The sequence below is a fragment of the Callithrix jacchus genome, chromosome 7, assembly GCF_049354715.1.
Source record: "Callithrix jacchus isolate 240 chromosome 7, calJac240_pri, whole genome shotgun sequence".
In the NCBI taxonomy this organism is placed as follows: Eukaryota; Metazoa; Chordata; class Mammalia; order Primates; family Cebidae; genus Callithrix; species Callithrix jacchus.
Genome location: NC_133508.1, coordinates 95,965,168 through 95,988,387, shown reverse-complemented (window position 1 = coordinate 95,988,387; position 23,220 = coordinate 95,965,168). Strand labels below are relative to the sequence as shown.

Genomic DNA, 23,220 nt, shown 5'->3' with positions numbered 1-23,220 from the left:
GCCTTTTTTATAGGGTTCTTGAAAATATTAAATGGGACAATGATGGCACTTGGTCAATGCCAGGCGCTAAGAACTGCCCAGAAAAAGCTGGCAGTTATCATACCTGGCACAATCCTCTACCTCTGAGTTCATGGTAGCCAGTGGTTGACCTTCATGCTTACAGGGGCAAACCAGTCATTTATTTTTAAGTGTGACCCCTAACTTGGAACATGACACAAGCAAACTCCTAAAGGCACAGAATTGATCATTAATGCCACTTAATATTACCCTTTGAAGTCATCTAGCAGTGGGAGCCAAACTTATCATTTTGCAGAAGGGGAAATAGATTCAGACAGGGAGGAACAGGCCCAAATCCAAACAAAGTTAAAGGCAGAGCCTTTACTTTGAGATGTAGGTCTCTGATACTCACCCCTGCTCTTAACTCTGCAACATGCTTTCTGTCTCACTATCTGTTAGTAAGTAACATTCAAGACCTTCACCATTCCGCCTTCATTCAGTGAACATCTGAATTAGAAGTTCAAAGTGCTTTCCACATCTTAGCTCACTCAATCCTTATAGCAACCCCACAAGGCTGATCTTATTGCTAATCTCCATGCTGTAGATAAGGACAGTGAGGCAGAAAGGGGTTAAGTCACTTGGTTAAGCCTCACAACCAGTAGGTAGTAAAGCTAAGAACTGAAACTGAACAGTTGGGCTCCCAAGCCTGTGCCTGTAACCACAATACCATACCGACCCTCAAAGGGTGGAAAAGTGTGTGGTGTCTGCCTTAGACAGGCATACTCCCACAGGGAAGACACAACCTGCAGTAAGTGTGTGCAGCCTTGTACTACGGGCACCAAGAGAAGAAAGAAAGGAAGGGTTAATTTTATAGGGGAGGAGGGAGAGAATCAGGAAAGCTGCCTGGAGGAGGTGAGCTTTATCCAGTTTCCAGAGGTGACTCACTTTCCTTCAGGTTGATGAAAGCTGGGGAAGGGAAGAAGGCATTCTCTGCAAATGGAGGAGTCTTTGCTGAGGCAGGCAGGTATAAAGGGACTGGAGCTTAAGGGATGCAGTCAAGGAAGTCAATAAGAGAGGTGGGCAGGAACCAAGCATAAAGTGTGTGGGGTGGGCAAGTTAATGAACTCCAGGATCCTCAACTTCCTCATCTGTAGACTGGGGCTGATAACACACACCCTCTGAAGCTGTTTGAATATTAAATGAGATAATATGTATATACTTCCTGACCCTGTGTTATTCCTCTTTATTTGCCCTTCATAAAACTATTTCCTTCTCTAAAAAAAAAAATTAATTGAGCATATTTTTGACACAGTAGCATTAATAATCTTGAGGGTCATTATTACTCATTCGTAATAACAATATAATGAATAATAATGTTAATTGCCATTGAGAACACTAAGTGCTTAATGTGTATGATCTATATTTATCCAATCTAATCCTCAGAACGTACCTTAAAGAGAGCTAAGGCATCATTATCTCCATTTGACTGATGAGGATAATGAGGCTGAGGGAGATGGAGAAAGATACACAAAGGTCACCCAGCTTGGAAGCTGCAGGACGGGTATTAAGACCCAGGTCGGTCTGTCCTGGAAAAATGTCCCCCCACACAGAGGATGCCCCGTGTTTGCAGTTCGTGTGGGTCTTGGCCACGTCCCTCCGCTCTTCCTCACAAGGAGAACATTCCAAGTTCTGCTAGGCCTAGGGAAGGCGAACGTCCAAGCGAGGAAGGGAAGGGGCTGGCCGAGGCTGGAGGATGGGCCCAGGCTGGGAGGGTGGAGCGGGCTCTCCTCGCCCTGAGCCCTAAGGCTCCAAAGAGGCTGCTGCCTTCGCACGCCCTGAGGCGCCCTGCAGAATCGGGGCCCGCGGAGACCCCTGGCCTGGGAGGCTGGGAGGCTGGGAGGCCGGGAGGCCGCGGCACTGCGCTGGGTCGGCGCGCTCCCGCGTGACGCTCAGGCGGGGCGCGTTCATTTCATCTGCAATCTGTCGGGAAGGCTTCCCCATCCCTCCTCCCTGCCTGCGTTTGCGCAGGGCCGGGCTCTTCCGAAACTGAAACCACCGGCCGCCCGGCCCCACCAGCCCTCGTGGGATCCGGCCCGGGTTTACCTTCTATGGGGAGGCCTGGGAGAACCAGGCGGAGCGCAGAGGCGGGCGGCGCTGACGTGGCAGGCGGCTCCCTCCACCCGCTCCTCCCGCGGGCACCGCCGCCGTCCCCGCGCCGCCCAGCGCCGCAGCCCCAGGCCAGTGGGCGGGAAGCCGAGCAGCGGGCGGGACGTGGCGTGGGTCCAGGCCCTGACCCGCCGCCACCGAGACTCCCAACGCCACCAAATATCGGAGCTGCGGTTTCTTTAACTGTCAAATGCAGACAGATACTACCCACCTCGCCTTTGGAGTGAGCAGCAGGTACGTACAGTACCCGGCCCCTAAGACTTACTCCAATGTCCCTTCAGGGTGCCGTTGTGATTGTTGTTGTTACATTGGGCAGCCCGCCTTGTGAAATAATGAGCTCCCATTGCTGAGCGTGTTCAAGCATAAGCTGAATAAATTTGGAGGACAAAAAGAAGTAAGTTAGAAGAGGAAGGGACCGAAACTTGCCATGCCTCAGGTACTGATCTGGTGACTTCCAAAACATATCCATTAGTACTGATCTGGTGACTTCAGAATCACCTGGAAAGCTCAAACAGCTCCTCAGACCTGGGATGGAAATCCCGGAAGGCACACTCTTTGAAAAGCATAGCTTTATGTGTACACCACAGATCTAGGCCAATAGTCCCTGCACTTTTCGTCTTTGAGTACCCTTCCGTGATTCCCTCCTGCTCCACTGAATGCAGTGTGAAGCATGTTGTTGACCAAACTAGATTTGTTAACGCATAATTTGCTCTCTAAATAAATTATTAATCAAAGACCCAGAGTTCATTCAACAATCATTGAGTACCTACCGTGTGCCAGGAACTGTGCTGGACACTGGTGGTCTGGTGGAGAAGATGGACAAGGGCTCTGTCCTCATGGACTTGCCAGTCTAGGGAGGGAAAACAGAAAATGAACAAGAATTCAGATACTGACACTGAAGCCAAGAGAATCCAGCTGAGCCAAAGACACCCAATAGTCCTGTGTGGAAAGCAAAAGCAAATGGAGGCCAGGCATGGTGACTTACCCCTGTAATCCCAACACTTTGGGAGGCTGAGGCAGACAGATTGCTTAAGTCCATGAGTTCAGGAGCAGCCTGACCAACATGGTGAAATTCCATTTAAACTCTACTAAAAATACAATAATTAGCCAAGCGTGGTGGCACACACCTGTAATCTCAGCTATTCAGGCAGCTAAGGCACAAGAATCACTTGGACCCAAGAGCAGAGATTGTAGTGAGCTGAGATCATGTCACTGCACTCCAGCCTAGATGACAGAGTGAGACTGTCTCAAAAAAAAAAAAACAAAAAAATGGGGGGGGGGAATTATATCATTCCCCTGAGAAAGGTGGGAGTACCCCTCAACACACAAGCACACATGCATATACCACAGTATTATCATTTTCATGGATCCCAAAAAGTCCAGGTCCTTAGATGGAGATCATCTAAGGCCTCATGAGGAAAGTAGCCTAAAGCCAGCATACAGGAAGACCCTGTAGACCGGATTCCAGTCGTACTGCCTGCCTCACCTGTGAGTGTGGGAGTTGCCCCCAAACACTCAGAGTAGAGTGGCTGACCGTACGGGCTCTGAAGCCAGGCTGCTCAGGGCTGAATTCTAGCTCTATTCCTTACTAGCTGTGTGAGCAAAGCAAGGTGCCTGTTTTTTATGTGCCTGTGTTTCCTCTTCTATAACGTTTTCTGAATAATACCTACTTCACAGAATTGACATGAGAATTAGAGAGAGGGCACTTAAAACAGGTGGTAGCACTCAATGTGACCTGTTAAACTATATCATTTTACTTATTTTTTGCCTTTGATGCTCTCTCTCTCTGGAGTATCCCCTATCCACTTTCTCTGCCTGAGAAATTGAGCATATTAGCCCAATGTCCCCTCCTTTCCAGAGGCCACCTTGCTTTACTTCATCAAATAATTTGATGCTTTTCCTCTACGTTCTTGTGGCTGTTTTAGACACCTCTTACAGCACCTGTCATATTGCAGTCATTTGTCTTACTGTTGTGTAGGTGTTTGCCCTCTTCATTGGATTATGAGTTCTTAAAAAGCAAGGGCCAGATTTTATATATTTTTTTCATCTCTAGGGATAAGACAGTCCCTGGAGTAAGCAGTTGACACTATCTGTTGAATTAATGAATGGATGGATGGATGATGGATAGATGAGCGAAGTGACTTGCCTAGGATCACAAGAGTTTAAATCAGGGTCTTCATTTAATTTATATTGGGAAAATTACTCTTCTGAGCCTCTGGTTTTCCGTCTGGAAAACATTTGATAATAATGGCACCTATATCTTGGTATTGGAAGGTTTAGCAAAGTATACATGGGGAAGTATTAAAGAATGTAAGCTCTAGAGTCAGATTGTATGGGTTCGAGTCCCCAGCTCCACCATTTATGAGCTGTGTGATCTTACAAATTCTTAACCTTGCCATGCCTAGAGGAGGCAGAACACATTAATCAGCTGTTGAGAAGATTAAAAGAGATACCCTCTGTGAAGTCCCCAGTGCCTGGCTCTGAGTAAGTATTCAGCAAGTAAATATTGGTTTCCTTCCCCAACCCCCACCTTCTCCAGACTTGTAGGGCTTGGACTCTGAATACTCAAAACAGCTGTTCAAATGCTATGTTTTGTTCCCAGTGACTAATGTCCCTTAAGCCAATGTTGGAAAGGCAACTCCAGATTGAGCTTATACTTGGGTACTGAGTTAGATGAGGGGAATGTGGCTGAGTGGTTTATTTAATTAATAAGGAAACTTCTGAAAAGAGGCAGTTTAAAATCAACAAATGTGTCAAAAAACTGAAAGCAAGAGCTAACCCACAATTTCATGTGTGGGTTTCACTGGAATAGTCCTTTATGTAAAGTCATGAATAATAGGATCATCCAAACCCAAATTTATGTTTTACAAACTGTAAGAGCAGTGATCAGAATTGGCTTTGGAGCAAATTAGCCAGTTAATCAGTGTACAACATTGTAACAATTCTTGAATTTCCTTCTCTATCACAGTATATTCTGATAAACTATTCAAAATTCTCCAATGGTCACATGTCAATTACTAAGCCAAAAGGTATGGAAGAAAAAGAGAAAGATCTTTTTATTTTGCACCTAGTCTCCCATCATGTTCCCCACAAGGATCTCCCCAAACCTCCTTCCTACGGTGGAGTTTGGAAGAGGCTGAAATACGGGTACCCAGGGCCCTGGAAGCTAGGACTGTTCGTGGCTCAGCCAGAAAATATTTGGCAGTTCAGTTCAAAGAGGAAATCCGAGAGGGCAGGGGCCTCAGTGGGCCTGGAGGGATGAGCTGCACAGAGAGGGAGGGAGAAGGGCAGGAATCTTTTTAGCAAAACCAGCTCCCTGCCAAGTAGGGCGTGTGTCTGAATTTCCGAAGAAAAGAGAGGATCATAGCGTAGTTTTAACCTCAGCCCTTCAAAAACTGGGGAGTTGTGCGTGTGTGTAATACTTCACTCTCTATTTCCCAAATAAACTCTATCTGCATCTTCCATCTGAATCTTTAACCTGACTCTTACTTACCCGTACCTTGAGCATTGTTGAAACCCTGTTGTAAGAACTCCTTCCTGATCTCTCCTGTTTGGGAATGAATCTCTACCTTTGTCTCTTACGTGCCCTTGGGACTTTATGTCCCCATTTTAAGACTGTGCACAAACTTATTTAATTATATGCCAGCCAACTTCCTTCATTCTTTTCCCCACTTATCGTCCTCTTTTTAAATAGCTTTATGGAAATATAATTGACATACAATAAACTGTGTGTATTTAAAGTGTACAATTAGATATGTACAGACATGAGAAACTCTCAGCACCAAATAGTAAGCATGTCTACCACCCTAAAACGTTCTTTGTGCTTCTTCAAATCCTTTCCTTCTGCCTCCCTTCCCTAAACAACCATGGATCTGCTTTCTGTCACTGTAGATCAGCTAGCATTTTCTAGAGTTTTCTGTAAATGGAATTATACAATATGTATGTACTCTTCTTTGATTGGCTTCTTTCACTGTGCACAATTCTGTTGAGATTCATTCCTTCAGCCTTCCCTCCTCACTGGATTGTGGACTTCCCTAGGTAGGAACGATGTCTTGCCCAGGGCATGGAGCTCAGTGATGGGAACAAAGCAAGACCCATGAAGGAGGAGGTAGTGGTGTGACAGGCAGCTCTGGATTTGCTGCAATAATATATGTGGCTTTCAGGCTACACTCGGTCACTTGTAGGTGGGTAGCCAGCAGTCAGTCAGTTACTGTCGCAGCCTCAGTTTCCTCATCGTAAATGGAGGGTGATGATAAACTCTCTTCTCTCTGGAGGGCTCTGTGAGACTCCACTGAGCCAGGAGATAAAGTGCTCTGTAAACTGTGAAAGGTCAGTTCTGGGCAAAGGATTAGGCCTGGATCAAGCCAGCAGGACACTGGGAATGCCCCAGCTCCCAGGGCTAGTCAAAGACAGCCTTGTCATCCAGGAAAGCCATGTGGATTTGCGATTCCTCGCAGAAATGGCCAATAAGAACTATGCCTGGTGGCCTTTAATCCTGGCCCAGTCACCAAAATGTCAAGGATTCTTTCCCCTTGACCCTTCCCTCTCCCCGCTTCCTCTGAGTGGGCTGTGTTTATTTACGAGGTCTCTCTCCCTCCAGAGGGCCACACGTGACCGGAGGATTCCTCTTCTGGCCTGGAGCCGGCTGATAAGGGCAGTCCATCTGCTAGGGGCTCCCAGGACCAGCAGGAACAGGAACCAAGCCGGTGGAGGGGAGCAGGGGAGACTGCCAACCCTGGCTGCAGCTTCCTCTGGCTAGAACTGAGGAGAAAGGGGAGAAGGAGAGAAGGAAATATTTGTCTCACATTTGAAGTCAACTTGACCTATGAAATCACACCAAACTTGGGGAGGCGGCCTATCTTCTCTGATGGACTGCATTTCTTACATGGTATTGCTTAATAAAGAGAAGTGAGGTGAACTGGAAGAGCCCAGAGACGGAGATTCAAGGCCTAGCACAGTCACTGATTTCCAGTGTGAGCTTGCCAAAGCTGTGTTCCCTCTCTGGGCTTTAGTTAATTAGAACTATTCACAAAATACCTACTATGTGTCAGCTACCACGCTGCATTTCCCATATAACCTTCAAAGCTATTCTGAGAAGTGAATATTCTTTCTCTCATTTTACGGTTGATGAAGCTGAAGTAACATGTCCAAGGTCACCTAGGAAATAACCAAATTATGAATTTAGTGCTGTCTGGCAACGGAATCCACTTTTTTTCCCTGAGAGATTAAGGACAACAATTCTCAATAAATTATTTGGCTGGGTGCTGGGGCTCACATCTGTAATCCCAGCACTTTGGGAGGATAAGGCGGGTGGATCACCTGAGGTCAAGAGTTCAAGACCAGCCTGGCCAACGTGGTGAAACTCCGTCTCTACTAAAACTACAAAAATTAGCTGGGCTTGGTGGTGCTGGCCTGTAATTTCAGTTACTTGAGAGGCTGAGACAGGAGAATCGCTTGAACCTGGGAGGAGGAGGTTGCAGTGAGTCGAGATGTCACCACTGCACTCCAGCCTGGGTGACAGAACAAGACTCTGTCTCAAAAATAATAATAATAAAAAATAATAGTAAATTATTTCTTGATCATACTCTGTGGAAAAAAAAGGCTCTGTGACCAGCTTAATATGGGGAATGCTGCATATAGTGTCCCTGTCATGATGACCCACAATTTCATTTTCATGTCTTAGAAGATTCTGAAAAATCTTGGAGTGAAGGAATTTAACTCCTTCATTTAATCAAAAATTTCTCATATTAAATTCATCACCAACCTCTTTTCCTCTGTAAACCTATTCATATGCCAAAGAACAGGTGCTCCTCAGAGCACTGTCTGGGGATCGTGGTTGAGTTAGAGGGATTGCAGAGTTTATCCATCTACTTATAAGAGTTTCACTAAGAGTGCTTTTTTAAACACATCCAGTGGTGAGAGGCTCCTTACCTAGTGAGAGAGCGTATTCCATTGTTGCACAAATGTAGCGGTTAGAATAGCGCTGCCCAGGAGAAAGATACTGAAAGCCACGTGTGATTCTAAATTTTCTAGGACCCACAGAATAAAAGAAAAAATAAAATTAATTTTAATCATGTATATTAATTAATCCAATAGACCTAAAATTATCATTTCAACCAGTAATCAAAATGATATTAATTTGATAGTGTACCTTCTTTTTTAATGAAATCTCTGAAATCCAGACAACCACATTTCCAGTGCTCAGTAGCCACATTTGGCTAGTGTCTAGCAAAACAAATAGTACAAGGTTAAAAGATTCTTTTTCAGGTGGTGCCTGAGATGGAGTCTCGCTCTGTCGCCAGGCTGGAGTGCCATGGTGCGATCTTGGATCACTGTAACCTCTGCCTTCCGGGTTCAAGTGATTCTCTGCCTCAGCCTCCCAAGTAGCTGGGACTACAGGCACACACCACCTCACCCAGCTGATTTTTGTATTTTTAGTAGAGGCGGGTTTTCATGATGTTGGCCAGGATGGTCTCGATCTCTTGACCTCGTGACCGCTTCAGCCTCCTAAAGTGCTGGGATTACAGGCATGAGCCACTGTGCCCGGCCGGTACTAAGCTCTTCTTACCTGTGCCTTTCCTCCAAGGTTTTTGGGGTCAAGGCATCTCTACATGGCCTCATAGGCAGCTGCCAGTCCCAAGAATAAGTTCTGCTTGGCTGTGTCCTCATACATCCTCCCTCAAGAGTTCCTCATCACAGTGCTCAGCCCTCTGGCAGTGATCTGCTAAGATCTGGCTTTCTCTGGAAAGGGTTTTCCAAACTTTAAAGTGCTGCATGAATGGAAGGCCTCATTCTCCTAACTCCTAATGAAGCAGGCTTAGACTCCCACAGGACTTCCCATGCTCTCATCACACTGGTATTTTATAGTGAACCTATCGGCAGTGGCCAACACATTGTCTAGTTTGGGCCAACTCCTTTCTGCTCCATGGGCCTCAATGTCAGTGACCCCATCTGTCAAATAACAGATTGGAGCTTTCTATGATTCACACACTTTTAGCCTTTTCTTATCCACACTTCTTGTGCCTACCTACCAAACTTCTTATTAAACCAAGTCTTCTGTTAGAATTCAGAAATCGTTTTATCTTCCCGTATGCCATATAATAAGCATTTCTTGAATGTTTGTCATGTGTCAGGCACTGTGCTAAGAGCCTTAGAGATAACATCTCATTTAAGCCTCTCCATACCCAAGTGAATTAAACACTATTATTATCTCCTTTTATAATTGTGGAAACTGAGGCTTCAAGCAGTTGCATCATAGATCACATGCCTAATGAGAACAGCTGGAGATCGCAGTGCAGGCTGTTCTCATGGCTCCCCAATCCTAGGCTGTGAATCAGGACCAACCCTTGGACCTGAGCTCAGCCCAGGCCTCAGATTACAGAAGAGAGAACAGGGGTCTAGGGAAGTTTTTTTTCTTTTTTCCTTTTGTTGTTGTTGCTGAAACCCATAGCGCATCCTCCTTTCTGTTTTGCAGAGGAAGGAAATATGGTTATACTTTCCTTGCTAAGGAAATCCAACCCTCCACATGTCGACTTTCTTCCCTTCCCCTTGACCTTTTAGGAAAAAGGTGAGGCCCCTGGAAGACTCTGGGAGAGACCAGAGGAGCTCAAAGTGCCCTGTCTAGGGCAGGGGTATTTTTAGAGCTGGCTGCACACTGTTTACAAGGAAGCCAGTCCCTTGAGCCTGCCCTCGCCCTGCAGGGAAACACCGGCAGCCAGCCCCACCCGCTGGCCCAGGCTCCTGCTGGCCCTCCCTTCCTCCCTCCCTCCCAGCTGTTCCTTTCTTATCGTCTCTATCAGCACGTGGGCTCTATCAGCATGTGGTGTGCTATCATTACCACCCCGAGAGCACAATTGAACAAAACTGTAGCCTGGGGTGCTGAAAACCTCTTAGAGAGGCCCAGGTGTGACCAGGTACTGGGAAAAAACAAGAAGCTGCCATCGGTGGAGAAGATGGCCCTGGCAACTGGCGATCAACTGGAAATCCTGCAAGTGGGTATTTCTCCCGTGAAGGAGCTGTGGAACCTCATTGTCCTGGACGTCCTGAAAGTGAAGGCCTGATAACTGGAGAGGGTGACTTGGGGGAACGATGAGGCCACAGGCCTGGACCAGGAGCCAGTTTTGCTTCCAACTCTTACCATAGGCCGGACGCTGTCAACTGTAAAAAGTCACTTACCTTTCAGAGCCTCTCTTTCTGCTGCTGTAAACCGAGGAGGGCCTGAATGGTGAGGCCCATCCAATCAATGACTGAACGTCTCAGGCTCCTCAATGATGAAATGAGAGTACTTAGGCCTGCCTCATGGGGCTGGTGGTGGATATTAAATAGGGTTAAGCCCCTGGCACTTGATGGGCATGCAGTACATGTGGCCATGAAGGGTACTTTCCTTATCTTTAGCACTTCACAGTGTCTAGCACAAAGTAAGCACTCAGCAAAAGATGCTTTTCTTTATTCTAGCTCAGAGTTCTTCCACTTCTAAGACTATACAGAAGCTCTCTCCAACTATGCACTTTTTATTATTATTATTTCTTTTTATTATTATTTTTTTGAGATGGAGTTTCGCTCTTGTTACCCAGGCTGGCGTGCAATGGCGCGATCTCGGCTCACCGCAACCTCCACCTCCTGGGTTCCGACAATTCTCCTGCCTCAGCCTCCTGAGTAGCTGGGATTACAGGCACACACCACCATGCCCAGCTAATTTTTTTTTGTATTTTTAGTAGAGACGGGGTTTCACCATGTTGACCAGGATGGTCTCCATCTCTTGACCTCGTGATCCACCATCCTCGGCATCCCAAAGTGCCAGGATTACAGGCGTGAGACACCGCACCCGGCCTGCACTTTTTATAATTAAGTACTTATTCCTTCTCCCCCAGCCCTGTGCCCATCCCGCTATGCTTCAGGAGTCTTATAGAAGATATCAGAACGCCATTTCCTGAGTCCCAGTCTGCGTCTTCTAGAAAAGACTGTCCCTCTTCACCCAAGCCCACTGGCTGCTGAGACACATCATCCAGACCCAGTGCAGCTGGACCTGGCCCAGGTAAGCCAGGCTTCCTAGGGTCCCACCCCAAGCTTGGAGGGCTGGGTGGGAAGCTGGACCCAGGCAGCCCCACCCCCTCCAAGCTTCCCCAGATGTGGGTATAGAGATTACAAAGCCTTCAGCTTCCTCAGAGGACATGCCCTTCCTCTTCTGCCCTGTGGGCAGACTGGACTTCTCTAGCAGCTGCATGAGATTGCAAGATTGTTATTTGAGGTGGGTAAATTCTTACCAAATATTCTCCTCCTCACTGCCTCCTCCACCTACCCCATTGATTTCCCTCTTCCCTTCCCATCCCTTCTCCTTCCTCCTCCTCTACTTCCTCCTTCTTTTCTCCTTCCTCATACTCATTCTCTCTTCCTCTTCCCTACAGCTGTCCTTTTGATCCAAGTGACAGCCTGCTTATATTCTGAAGAGGGGACTCACCGAGGAGAGAAGGATTGGCTCCTCTCTGTGGCTTCACGTCTCCCCTCTCAGTCCTTCCACAAAGTTATCCACAAAGATATTCTGGTTGCCTCTGGTTTATGTGCATAGCAAGGGGCTTGCACAGAGCTGGTTAGCCTGCCGGCCTGGGCCAGACAAGCACATTTGGTTGGTTGGGTTGCTTATTAAAAAGGTGTCACTTCCAGCCACCTTCTGTATTGTCTCAAGGTCTTGCATACATGCTCTGTTTCTAGTCATTTTACTGTGTCTTCAACAACTTCCCTCACAACATATTACCTTAACATTAACTAGCAGGCGCCACTTTGGGAGAATGTGTTTCTTCTCTCTGTTCCCTGCCCACAAGGAAAGAGAAGCAGCACGTTTTTGTTGTGTTGTTGTTGTTCTTTTTGAGACTGTGTCTCACTCTGTCCCCTGAGCTGGAGTGCAGTGGCATGATCTCGGCTCACTGCAACCTTTACCTCCCCAGTTCAAGTGATTCTCCTGCCTCAGCCTCCCAAATAGCTGGGATTACAGGCACCTGCCACCATGACCAGCTAAGTTTTGTAGTTTTAGTAGAATCAGGGTGTTGCCATGTAGGCCAGGTTGCTCTCGTACTCCTGACCTCAGGTGATGCACCCACCTCAGCCTCGCAAAGTGCTGGGATTATAGGTATGAGCCACTGCCCCCGGCCAAAAAGTAGCATGTTTAATAGCACAAATGACTAAATGAGTAACAGGGCCACTCATAGGTGGCTTGAGTGTGGAGTACTGGCAAGGAAGGATGTCGGAGAAGAGGCTGGAGACCCAGCATGGGCCAAATCATGCCAGCAGCTACCGCTGGAAGCCATTGTCCCTCTCATTCTGTAGCAGGGACTGCCTCTAGCAAGACGTGGAGGCTGGGCTAGAGAATGGAGAAAAGGAGCAGGTAGACCTGGTGGAAAAGAGTGACAATTCTTCTGGCCCCACCAAGCCTTTTTAATCCCAAATCTTTTCTTCCAAGCCACCCCTGCCTTTACAAATCTCAAGGGTTCTAAGAGGCATGTATTCATTCCCGAGCCACTTCTATTCTCTCTCTCTCTTACACATACACACACACACACGCGCGCGCGCAAGCACGCGACACCGAAGGGTGGTTACAAAGCTTTAAAAAGTAAGACAATGTTAGAAGGAAAGCCCTTTGGAAAGCACAAGGAGTTCTCTTTCTGCTTGCCTTCAGTGCTCTTCGCATTCTACGAGGGGAAATCCTCACCCGGAAAACCTTGTTCACACTGGCACAGGTCCCAGGGTGTGAGCCCCGTGGAGGCTGGGTCTCTCTGTTTCCATTTCCCTTGTTGACGTCCAGTGCGATTGTTGTTAGCTCACAGATGGACAGGCAGTTCTCCATGACTTGCCAGCTGCCAGGCTGATTCCGCTTTGGTTCCCTAGGAGAACAAGCCTGATATCAAGGATTCAGAGGGGGCCAAGGGGCTCGGGTGTCCAGATGGAGTCAGACAAGGGCTTATGTTTAGGCTGCAGCTTCAAGATAACCTGACACTTCTATGAGGCTTCCCAGCAAGAGAGAAGTTGGTGAGGTGACCTGGGAGTTAGGAAAGAAGGAGCAACAGGGGAGGAGAGGGAGTCCCAGGAAGAGAGACGGAGCTTCAGCTTCGCAAAGGCACAGAGGTGTGAGCAAGCAGGACGGTTTGCAGTTTGTGACTGCTGCTCCCCTGAACACAGCTTCCCTGTTAATTAGTTGCATTTTTGCTTTGATCACTTCTCCCCAGCTGCCCCATCCCCATCAAGTACAGGTTCCGTGCAGATTCTACCGTCCTGTAGGTCTCTACTGTCCATCTCCTCTTCTCTATCCCTACGGCCATTGTCTGGGACACATGGTTCTTCCAGCCTAGACTAATTAGAACAGAACAGTTTTCTAACCGATCTCCTTGCCTCTAGTTTCTCCTGCCTTCCAATCCATCCACCTCATAGCTGCCAAAATAATCTTTCTGACATACAAATCTGAACGTGCTGTGTTCCTTTTCTGCTCAAATTCTTCAAAGTCAAGTGGTCCCATGACCTCTGGGACCACTTCTGTAGCTTAGGACTCAGAACCTCCATTATCTGATCCCATTGTCTTTCACTCCTGCCTAATTTCCCAACAAAACCTACACAAACCCTGGGTTATTGCCGCACTAAATATCAGTTCCCCCAAATGAGGCATACAGTTTAATGCTGTCTGTCGCTCTTCCTTTTACCTGGAATTTCCTCCACCCCATCTTTCTGGCTACCTCCTACTCCTTCTTCAGAACCCAGCTAAGGAGTCAAACCCTCTAGAAATGTTTTTCTGATCCCTTCTCTGCTCTCAGAGCCCACTGTACATGTATCTCTAGCACTGAGGTTCTTAGGGCTAGAATTCAGGAGCTTTGTGAATTTGTATGGGGAAAGAAATGCTCACTAACCTGTACCTAAAATTAATGTAACATTTCCTTCAATTATGAATGTAGGCTTAAATCACACTAACATCAATGTTTCCTGTAATTTATCACTAATAGAAATCATAGTTATTTTTATATCACTTTACAGTTTTTACAGGTTATCTAAAAATTTTACCTATGATTATCAATATTTTGAAACTAAAATAGTTAATAGACCTGTAGATCTGATTACTCAGAGTGTACAAATATGAAACCACATACATTATTACCAGTTTTTTTTGTTAACTTTTGAAAAATCATTGCTTTCTTTGCTATTTATGTATTTAATTTTATGCATTTTAAAATGTTATTCTGAGAAGAGGCCCAGGGCACCACCAGAGTGTCCAAGGGCTTCCCAGCATGAATGGCGGCACCTTCTCTGGTATAATCTTACAGCCCCACTGTTAACTGTTGGTTTATCTTGTCCTCCTCTATTAATACAGTGCGTACATCTTGAACGAAGGGGGCCCTTCTTTTACCTGCAAGACAGTGCCATGCATGGCACTTAGCATATTCCTAGAAATATTTTTTGAAATAAATACATGCGGACAAAAAGGAAGAAAAGAAAGGAAGGAAGAAGGGAAAGAGGGAGAAAATTTGATCTTCAAAGGCCATCTGCTCTTCCCTCTGCCTTGGACACTCTACTCCCAGCTGTCTCTGTGACTAGCTATCCTGCCTCCTCTGTGCCTCTGCTCTAATGTGATCTTCTCAGGGGGACCATCCATAGCACTGTATTTGAAATTACAGTTCCACCCCACAGGCATGCTCTGTCCCCCTTCCCTGCTCTGTCTTCTTAACACTTAGCACCATCAGACACACCATGTGTTTCTGACTTTTTATTTATTAACTCCTTGCCTCGCCTCACTAGAATGTAACCTTCATAAGGGCAGGGGCCTTTACCAATTCATTCTTGTCTGTATCCCTAGCACCTTAAATAACACTCAACAGATAATAAGCATTAAGTAACTTGAATGGGTCAATGGAAGCAAGCAAGTGGTGAAGGCCCATCAGTGGGCATGAGCCCCATTCTGTTGGGAGAGATTGAAGGCTGCCAGGGTCAGTGGAAGAGCCAACTGGCAATGGGTGAGTGGTGGGAAGAGGTTTGGGTTGTTTGGATTGGGCATGGACAGAAGGATCTGGCACCATGGCTGGGGAGTTGGGCCCTGTGGCACAGTGCCTATATTCAGAGGAGAAATGACAGAGTCCCAGGAAGGCTGATTGACCTGGGAGCAGGACTGGGGAACAGTATGGAGGCTCACAGGTAACACGTCTAATCTCAAGGCCATTGCTGTTGGATCAAGAGCCCAGATTTGGGAAACTCCTGCCACCCTATTTTCCTCAGTGTCTGGGAAAACCAAAGCCTGTTCAACTGTGAGACCTGACAGCTCCAAGAGCTCAGAAAGATTCAGGAATCACAATGAGTATGGCCCCTGGATTCCTCCTCTGCCACAATGCTTAGTCATTGAGGTGGTGGTGGTCCGTCCTCCACTAGGCAGTGAGCTTTCTGATGACAGCACTACCTCACAGTCTTCACTTGTTAGTAGTACAAGGCAGGTCTGACAGGCTATTTATTGTTGGAAAAGTTGTGATTAGAAAATCACAAATGTGATATTGATCATTCGATTGAATCATGGGGAGAGTAATGAACTTCAAGCTCCTACGGTAACCAGGTACTGTACTGGCTATCTGGGCCACATAGCTGAGTCAACTGGGGTCCCTCATCTCCAGGAGCTTGTGGCAGAGGGGGAGCAATGGGCAATAACAACACAGTGTGCCAAGGTTGAGGGGCCACAATTAGGAAACTGCCTCCCCCAAATCTTCTGGTACTTACCAACCTAAGTTACATTATTATTTAATTACTTGTACTCTGTCCTCCCATAAGACATAAGCAATGAGAAAAGCTTTGTCTTGTTCACTGCTCTCCTCCTAGCACATAGTAGATGCTCACTTAGCTTGAGGAAGCACAGAAAGTTGCAGGTACCTAGCTCAGTCCAGGGTTGGGAGACTCAGAAAACTTCCAGCAAGAAGAGGCCTTGACCAAGAACACAGCATTCCAAAGCTCACGTCCTTCAGCATTCCTTATTTAATGACTTCTTCGCAATTCAGCAAAGTCACACCCATTTTATGAATGAAGAAACAAATCTCAGAGACAGGAAAAAGCTTGGTAAAGGCCACTCAGCTGGCAGAGCAGGGCCCACATCTCCTGCTGAAAGTCTGAGCCTTCTCCATACTATTCTACCTCCTGCTGACACATGAAGAAGACTCCTTGTGGCAAAGGGTGACCTGCTGTCCATGCAGCTTCTGAGAAGGTGAGAGACCATTCCCAGGGAATGGAGGGGGCTGAGTCCAGAGAGAGATAGATCATCATCTCCAACATCAGCAGCTAAAGGAATGTACTTTCCCAGGAGCTCTACACATGTTCACTCATTCTTCATAATCACCTTGTACTGGAGGTTTGATTATTGTTCCCAATTTATAAATGAGCAAACTGAGGTACTATTAGGTAACTTTCTTACATCACACTAGTGGTAAGGAAAATGTCTTGGGTTTAAACCCACACAGTTGATCTTAGAGCCTTTACCTTTAACCATTTTGTCTCCTGCCCCAATAGAGCATGCCCACCTTGCCCAACTCTGGGAGGCTACTAGAAACTTCCCAGTTAAGCACTCTTCATGTTTTAAACATGATACTGGGTACTCTGAGGAAGAGCTACAAAGAATAAATGTCTAAACTTCCTGCCTTCAAGAAGTTGCCAACTCAGAAAAGACATAAGAAATAAATGAAACTAAAATAAAAGGTACAATGTACTTGCACCGAGGATAGGACATTTGAGCTGAGCCTTGTAAAGAGAGAATGGTGCTCCAGGAACAGGTCTCAGCATATACCACCTCATCCAGGCATGGCAGTAAGCTCCAGGTTAGGGGAACATCAAATCAATTTGTGTGTCTGGGGAACAGAGGGTATGGGTGAACATAGGGGCATGTCAAAGGAGAATTGAGCCCCAGATCCTGGAGAGTTTGAATTAATACAGTACATGAATTTGCTCACTGTTTAGTAGATGCTGACCAATCAGACGTGAGGGAAAGAGGAAGTAATATAATCTGACCTGCGTTTTAGGAAGATCATGGGGTGTCTTGGAAGCAATGGAGAAGGAAAAGGCTAAAGAAAGAAAGACCAGTGAGTCACTTAGCTCTGTCTGCAAAATCAACCACCCTATAACCTAGAGGCCTAAAATAAACACTGTCTTATTATTGTTCACAAGTCTAGGAGCCAGTGGGCAATTCTGCAGTCAGCTACCTGCCCACGTGTTTGGTGGGTACTGGGCAGGGCAATGGAAGTGACTGGGGCACATGTCTCTTATTACCTTAAGCGGCTTCTCATGGTAGATGGTTGCCAGGTTACCAAGAAAAGCAAGAAAGAGCAAGCCCTGATGCACAGGCTCTTTTTGAGCCTTGGCTTATGTCATATTTCTTAGTGTCTCATTGGCCAAGCCCAGACTCAAAGGGTGGCATAATAGACAGCGTTTCTTGATGGCAAGAACAGCAAACTCATATAACAAAGTGGTGTGCATAGGGATGGGATGAATTTGAAGTCATTTTTGTTAGGAGGCTGTTTTTGTAATGGGCTAAGCAAGAATTAGTAGTTGCTTAAATTAGGAGATAGCAGAAGAAACAGAGAGACGACCAGAATATATCTGAGACATATTCAGGAGATGATTATCAGGAAGAGGAAAGAATTCAGGATACCTCCTGGATTTTTGGAGAAAGTATTTGGACAGTTGGTTCTTTGTATCAATGAAGGGACCAAAAGGAGAGGCAGGTTTAGGAGTTGTAAATACATGCCAGCTTATATGATTCCGCTGAGGTCTATGAATGTGCTACCTTCCTTTCTTAGAGAAATGTTCTTTCCCCAGGCCTCCCCCGACTCTGACCATGTATCCACATGGAAAGTGAGATCACTTACATGACCCTGCCTTCCTAACAGTAGTAATTGGCCAGATGTAGACATCTGATTCAAACTGGGAGTGCCTAGTCCCACATCCACTGCCAGCCAGGTCCACCATGTACAGTTGTGCAGGTTATGCCCTGTACAAGCTTGTCTGGCAGCAGGGATAATAAGTGGGGACTGGAATACAGCCTACGCTCTGCATGGCAAGCTTGCATCTGTGGAGCTGCAGACACTCAGAAGTTAGTGCCCTCTTCTAACTCCCACAGAAGTGCTCTGTGCTGCCAGCCCCAGTGACTGGTCTAGGGGTAGGCCCATATGCCACACTAGGTAAATTGGACTCCCCTAGCAATTATGCCATTGGCGCACATGGGAAAGAGGTTTTTTTCTACTCTGGCCCTAAAACTATACAGATGGGAGTGTGTAGTATCCACATCCTTGTGATGTTGAGGAAACTGCTGAGAGAGAATGAGGGCAGTACATCAATGAATTCAGAAAACGGAGGTGTAAGAGAAGGAGAGCTGTCAGAATCAGAGCACCCTGTTCCAGTCAACTCTGCCCTTCCTTGGTAGTTTAGTTTCTTCATCAGTTCTTTGATTGTCCCTATATTCTTCTGATTTAAATTCTCCTTTTTGACTTATGCAAGTTCAAGTTGGGTTTTTGCTTCTTGTAACCAATACAATCTTACACAATAAAGTAAAGAAGTTCATGTGTTTAGATTTGGAGAGGAGGAGATTGGCATGAAAGACAGGTCACAGGGTGAATTGAAAGAACATGATGACCAGTTTGATGAGAGTCATGAGAGAGAAGGGGTATCCTGGGGAAGTTCTGGGCTTTTGGCTTGAGAGACTGTAGAGGGATGGGGATCTCAGCAGAAGTAGGCAACCCAAAAAAGAAACTGTGTTGGAGAGGATGGAGGGAATATGCATTCTTCCATTTATTCATGGAACAATGGTCTCCCAAGCCTTGTCTAGGCACTGGGGACTCAGCAGTGGATAAGGTGAACTTAGATACAGATAGTATCTGTAGAACATCATTGACTATTTATTCAACAGTGAGCACCCACTCTAGGCCAAGCATTGTATCTAGAACTGAGCATAAATCTAGGCGGTGATGTCCAGCAGGCAGCTGGAAAGAGGGTGGAGCTGGCATTTCTTTTGTAAGCATCATCCCCATGGGGATAATTTTGGAAGTTGTGGGAGAGAGCACTTGGAGAAGAAAAGTCTAGTTCCACAAGCCTTGTCCATCATGCTTCGGCTTCATTCGTGGGTTGGGAACACAGTGTTTCTTTGGCTTGTATGGCTGTGAGGCAGACACAGAGAGAGTATGAGTGGAGGAGCCCAATCTGGGGCCAGCCTGGGGTCAACAGCAGCCCTACCAGGTAACTGATCCTGTATGACCTGACTGAGTTGGCTAATCTCTCAGAGCCTCAGTTTTCTCAGTTCCTGAAGAAAAAACAAGAATGCTTATCCCTGTGTTAAGAAAAAAATGTTTGTAAAAGTGTGTTCATTCAACCACAAACAGGTATTGAACACCAATACATGCCATGTTCCAGGGTAAAAACCTCAAATGGGAGTATCAGAACCATCATCTGAGAGCCATCATCATCTCTGTGGCTGCCATAGCTGGCTTCTGCTGCCCCTAAATCTGCCAATCTCCCCCTGCCCCCCACCAATCAACACTAATCTGCCCCTTCCCCAGCCCATCTGAAAGGCAATATTTTTGTGATTAGCAAAGAAAGAAAAAAACTCATGTTGTGCTGTCCTCTGGAGAGCTGGTTTCCAGAGCGGCAGAAAAAGGGCCCACGTGAACCATGCTGTTCTTGGCAGCCTCTGTGCTGTTCCTCACAGCCAGAGGCTTAGAGCTTTATTTGTGGTTTGAGTTACAGGCAGGGGTGAAAACCCCAGGAAAGTGGGGGGAAGGGAGAAAACATTTTAAAAGTTGAGAAAATTGCCCTGTGTGCTCAAGTGCAGGCAATTTGTCCAAACACCTGAGCTCTGTAGAATCCTAGTGGTCTGACTGTGGTTTTATACTCTGGGGCTCTGGGCCCAGTGTCAAGGGCGGGGAACATTTTTTCATACATTAAGAAAATCGCAAAATCACTTTTTACAAGATATTAATGAATACCTTTGCTGCTTCAATGGTGACATTGTTGGAGGTTTTGAAAAAAATCCAGGTTAAGGTTTGGGGGTGATTTTTGCTTTGAAGGCTGCTCCGTAAGGTATTTCACAGTCATTAAACAGGAGCTTTGGATGTTGCCCCCAGGATCCCTCGCAGAGGACACTAAATATTTTAGAGATAAAAGAGCCCTTTAAGATCTTTAAATCCAACCCTCTCCTTACACCGATGATACAAACAAGGCCTAGAGGAAGTAAGAAACATGTCCAAGGTAGCACAGCAAGTCTGTGTAGAAGCAAGCCCGGAAGCCAGGACGTGGAGGTCTTTGCAGCAGCCGCTGAGGCAGCCTGGAGGTGACATTGCACCTCAGAAACCACGACTGGCCTCCCCCTCATGTTGACATTTCTGCGGCAGTGACTTTGAAAGCTGCCTTTTATGGCTCTGGCTTTGGAAGGGCAAACACTGTTATCAGTAAAACAACACAGGTGCCTTCTAGAGTTGGAGCCAGGTGGAGCCAAGCAGGAAGGGAGACCCCTCTGCACAGGCAGACATGACCCAATCACCTGTCTGGGTTCAGAAGGGTGCAAAGACCCTCCTTGGGGAGTGGAACAAGAGGCTTCTGTGGTGATGAAGGGCATGGCTAGGAGGCCAGACAGGATGGCTTCAAGTCCCAGCAACATGCCTGGCTAAGTGCAACCTCAGTCAGCTCCCCTGACCGAGCGTCAGTTTCCTCAGCTAGAAAACAGGGACACTGATAGCTGTGTTCCATGACTGAGCATACTTTAAGTGCTCAGTAGCCACATGTGGCTAGTGGCTCCTGTATTGCACAGCACAGATACAGAATTATCACAGAAAATCCTATCATGCAATGCTGGTAGGGGCTCTCGGCTCTTGACTTTAGTTCTGGATATCACCCACTGCAGCTACTGAAAACAAGACTGGTCCAGGTGAGGTCTCCAGCTCTAAGGTCTGGGACTCACGGCAGGGACATCCACAGTTCCTGGCTCCTCTCTCTAGCTTTTAGTCTTCTCTATTACTGCAACGATTTGGCTTCAAGGTTGGACCCTGACTGAGTGCCTTTCTTCTGCTTCCCTGAGCAGAACCCCAGGGTGAGAGGATGTGTGGGATGAGGGGAAGACGCTGGACCATGCCTCCTGTAATGGCAGGTGTCCAGAGTCTGAAAGCCTTGGGTTCCTGGCTCATTCACTCAGGTGTTAATGGCTCCGGGTAAGTCACCGAACCTTTCAGAGCCTCAGTTCTCCCATCTGTACTCACTCTGGTAAGGGGTCACGAGGTAATGGAGGGAGAAACACTTTGGAATCTGTGAAGTACACTGTTCAGAATGAGAAACTTCTACAAGTAGGGGATTGACATTCTCCTTGCTCTGCTCCTTTCTTCACTGAAAGAGTATTTAGATAGAGGCAGATAGCTGCCTTAGAATAGATGCAAAAAGATGTTTTATTTAGAAACATTTTCCAGACGTCTGGAGACGAGAAGAACCTGGTATCCCAGAGACACCCTAAAAGAGTCCCCTAAAGGAGAATGGGAAAAGGAAATCACTCTCTGAACACCTATTATATTCTAGATACTGTGACAGTCCTTTTCATATGTGACGAGTGGCGATGATGCTGCTGCTGGCTGACAAGGAAGCTGAGTACCCACTGTGTGATAGGGGCCATTTTGAGTGCTGTACATATATTATCCCCATTTTACAGATGAGGAAGCTGAGGCGCTGCAAAGTAAAACGAAGTTTCCAAGGTCACCCTAAGCTAAGATGTAAATCGCAGCAGCCAGAGTCCCAGGGCCGTGTGCATAGTCATCTCCACACTGCATTCGTAGTCTGCACTCCTGTAACACCACCTGCCACTTTCAGATAAGGAACTGAGCCTCAGGAAGATTAGGTTACTTGCTTAGGGTCACATAGAGGGGAGAGAGGAGGTTCATTGAGTGTTTTGCTTTTTTTCTTCTTTCTTCAGAAATATTTCCTTCTTTGGCCATCTTTTTGACAAAAAAGGCATTGTTGATTCATTTGCGTCTGATTCTTTCTTCCCATTATTTCCTCTCTTGAGTCCTGTTTTCCCCTTAGGATCAGACAGAAGAAGTCTACCGCCTTGTTCACAGGGAAATCTCTGAAATACCCAAAGCCTATCCTCCCAACATTTTTGCTTCTTTTCTTATCCAGGAAAAGAAATACAAGTTTGGCAAAGATGGCAGTGCCGTTCCCTGCAGTGTCCCCGTTCTGCTCTATTGAATAAGTTCCGGTTTGACTATGACTACATGAAAATGTGGAATCAGACCTTCACCCCACATTCCGTCTCCAGCTCTACCACAGAGGAAGTGCAATATCACCTTAGTTATTCAACACATTATGCTCCTCGTGATACAACCAGCATTGGTTCACATCAGCAATCTTGGCAGCTCTCACCATGCTGCTGACTCACGACTCTCTCATGTCCCAATTTCCTGTCCATTGTTCTTTCCTCTACTTGGCCTGATTTCCAAAGGCCTCTCTTGGTTGCATTAGGAGGGATTCCTGAGGAATTCCCTCGGCAGTTACCCTGGGGGAGCCCTCAGGTTTGGGGCTGATCCATGTCCTCTAAATGTAGGACTTCAAAGCTCTCAAAGATAGGCAGACCCAGTGGGAAGCTGCGAAATGGTCTCTGACCCCTCTGGGAGAGCTGGCAGTCAGAAGGCCTTTTGGAAAGAGTCAGATCTGATCCATAAGTGCCTGGAAAACACCCTGTCTGGGAATAAATGCCACTGTGGCCTTGACTGAGGCTTCAGAAGAATTTAGGAGCTGCAATTCATACACACGTGCATTCATTTTCAAGTAGTGGTTTTCAGTTCAGGCTTTGGAGCCACATAAGCCTAGCTTCAAAGTCACTTTCCAGCTTTGTGACTTTATGAAGTCTCCACATTTTTAAACCTCCATTTTTTTCCTATAAAACCGGGGCCTTCATCATTCTTACTTCATCGTGATATTGAGGGAATGAAAAGAGAAAGCATAAATAAACGGCTTAGCCTCGTGCCTTGGCACATAGAAAGTGCTCAGCATTTGTGATTATTTCTTCATGTCTTTGTTCTCCTGGTA

General features: G+C 46.5%; 1 protein-coding gene and 1 long non-coding RNA gene across 17 annotated transcripts in view; one reads left to right on the top strand and one right to left on the bottom strand.

Annotated features, from left to right (window-relative positions):
• The window catches only part of LOC128928178 (uncharacterized), a 173,414-nt gene that overhangs the window by 51,898 nt on the left and 98,296 nt on the right, over positions 1–23,220 (bottom strand). For 5 of the 15 annotated variants that reach the window (XR_013520114.1, XR_013520115.1, XM_078331997.1 and 2 more), the window contains 2 exons: positions 12,866–13,037; positions 2,934–3,013 (listed from right to left, as the gene is read on the bottom strand). Coding sequence is in view for 3 of the 15 variants with exons in the window: in XM_078331997.1 (XP_078188123.1) it covers positions 2,934–3,013; positions 12,866–13,037 (252 nt within the window). In the remaining 12 variants the exon portion in view is untranslated. Of the gene's footprint in view, positions 1–2,100; positions 2,210–2,933; positions 3,014–5,846; positions 6,925–7,204; positions 7,321–8,094; positions 8,193–8,314; positions 8,389–12,865; positions 13,038–23,220 lie in introns of those variants that run through there. The other 10 variants (XR_008472952.2, XR_008472951.2, XR_013520124.1 and 7 more) reach the window with 9 other exon arrangements.
• Positions 2,238–23,175, top strand: LOC118142954 (uncharacterized). Of its 2 annotated transcripts, none has more exons than XR_004726952.3 (3): positions 2,238–2,397; positions 11,034–11,197; positions 22,312–23,175. It is a non-coding gene; the product is annotated as an uncharacterized LOC118142954 (long non-coding RNA). The 2 variants fall into 2 exon arrangements; XR_004726951.3 differs by lacking the exon at positions 22,312–23,175 and adding an exon at positions 11,568–11,702 and having other exon boundaries at positions 11,034–11,410.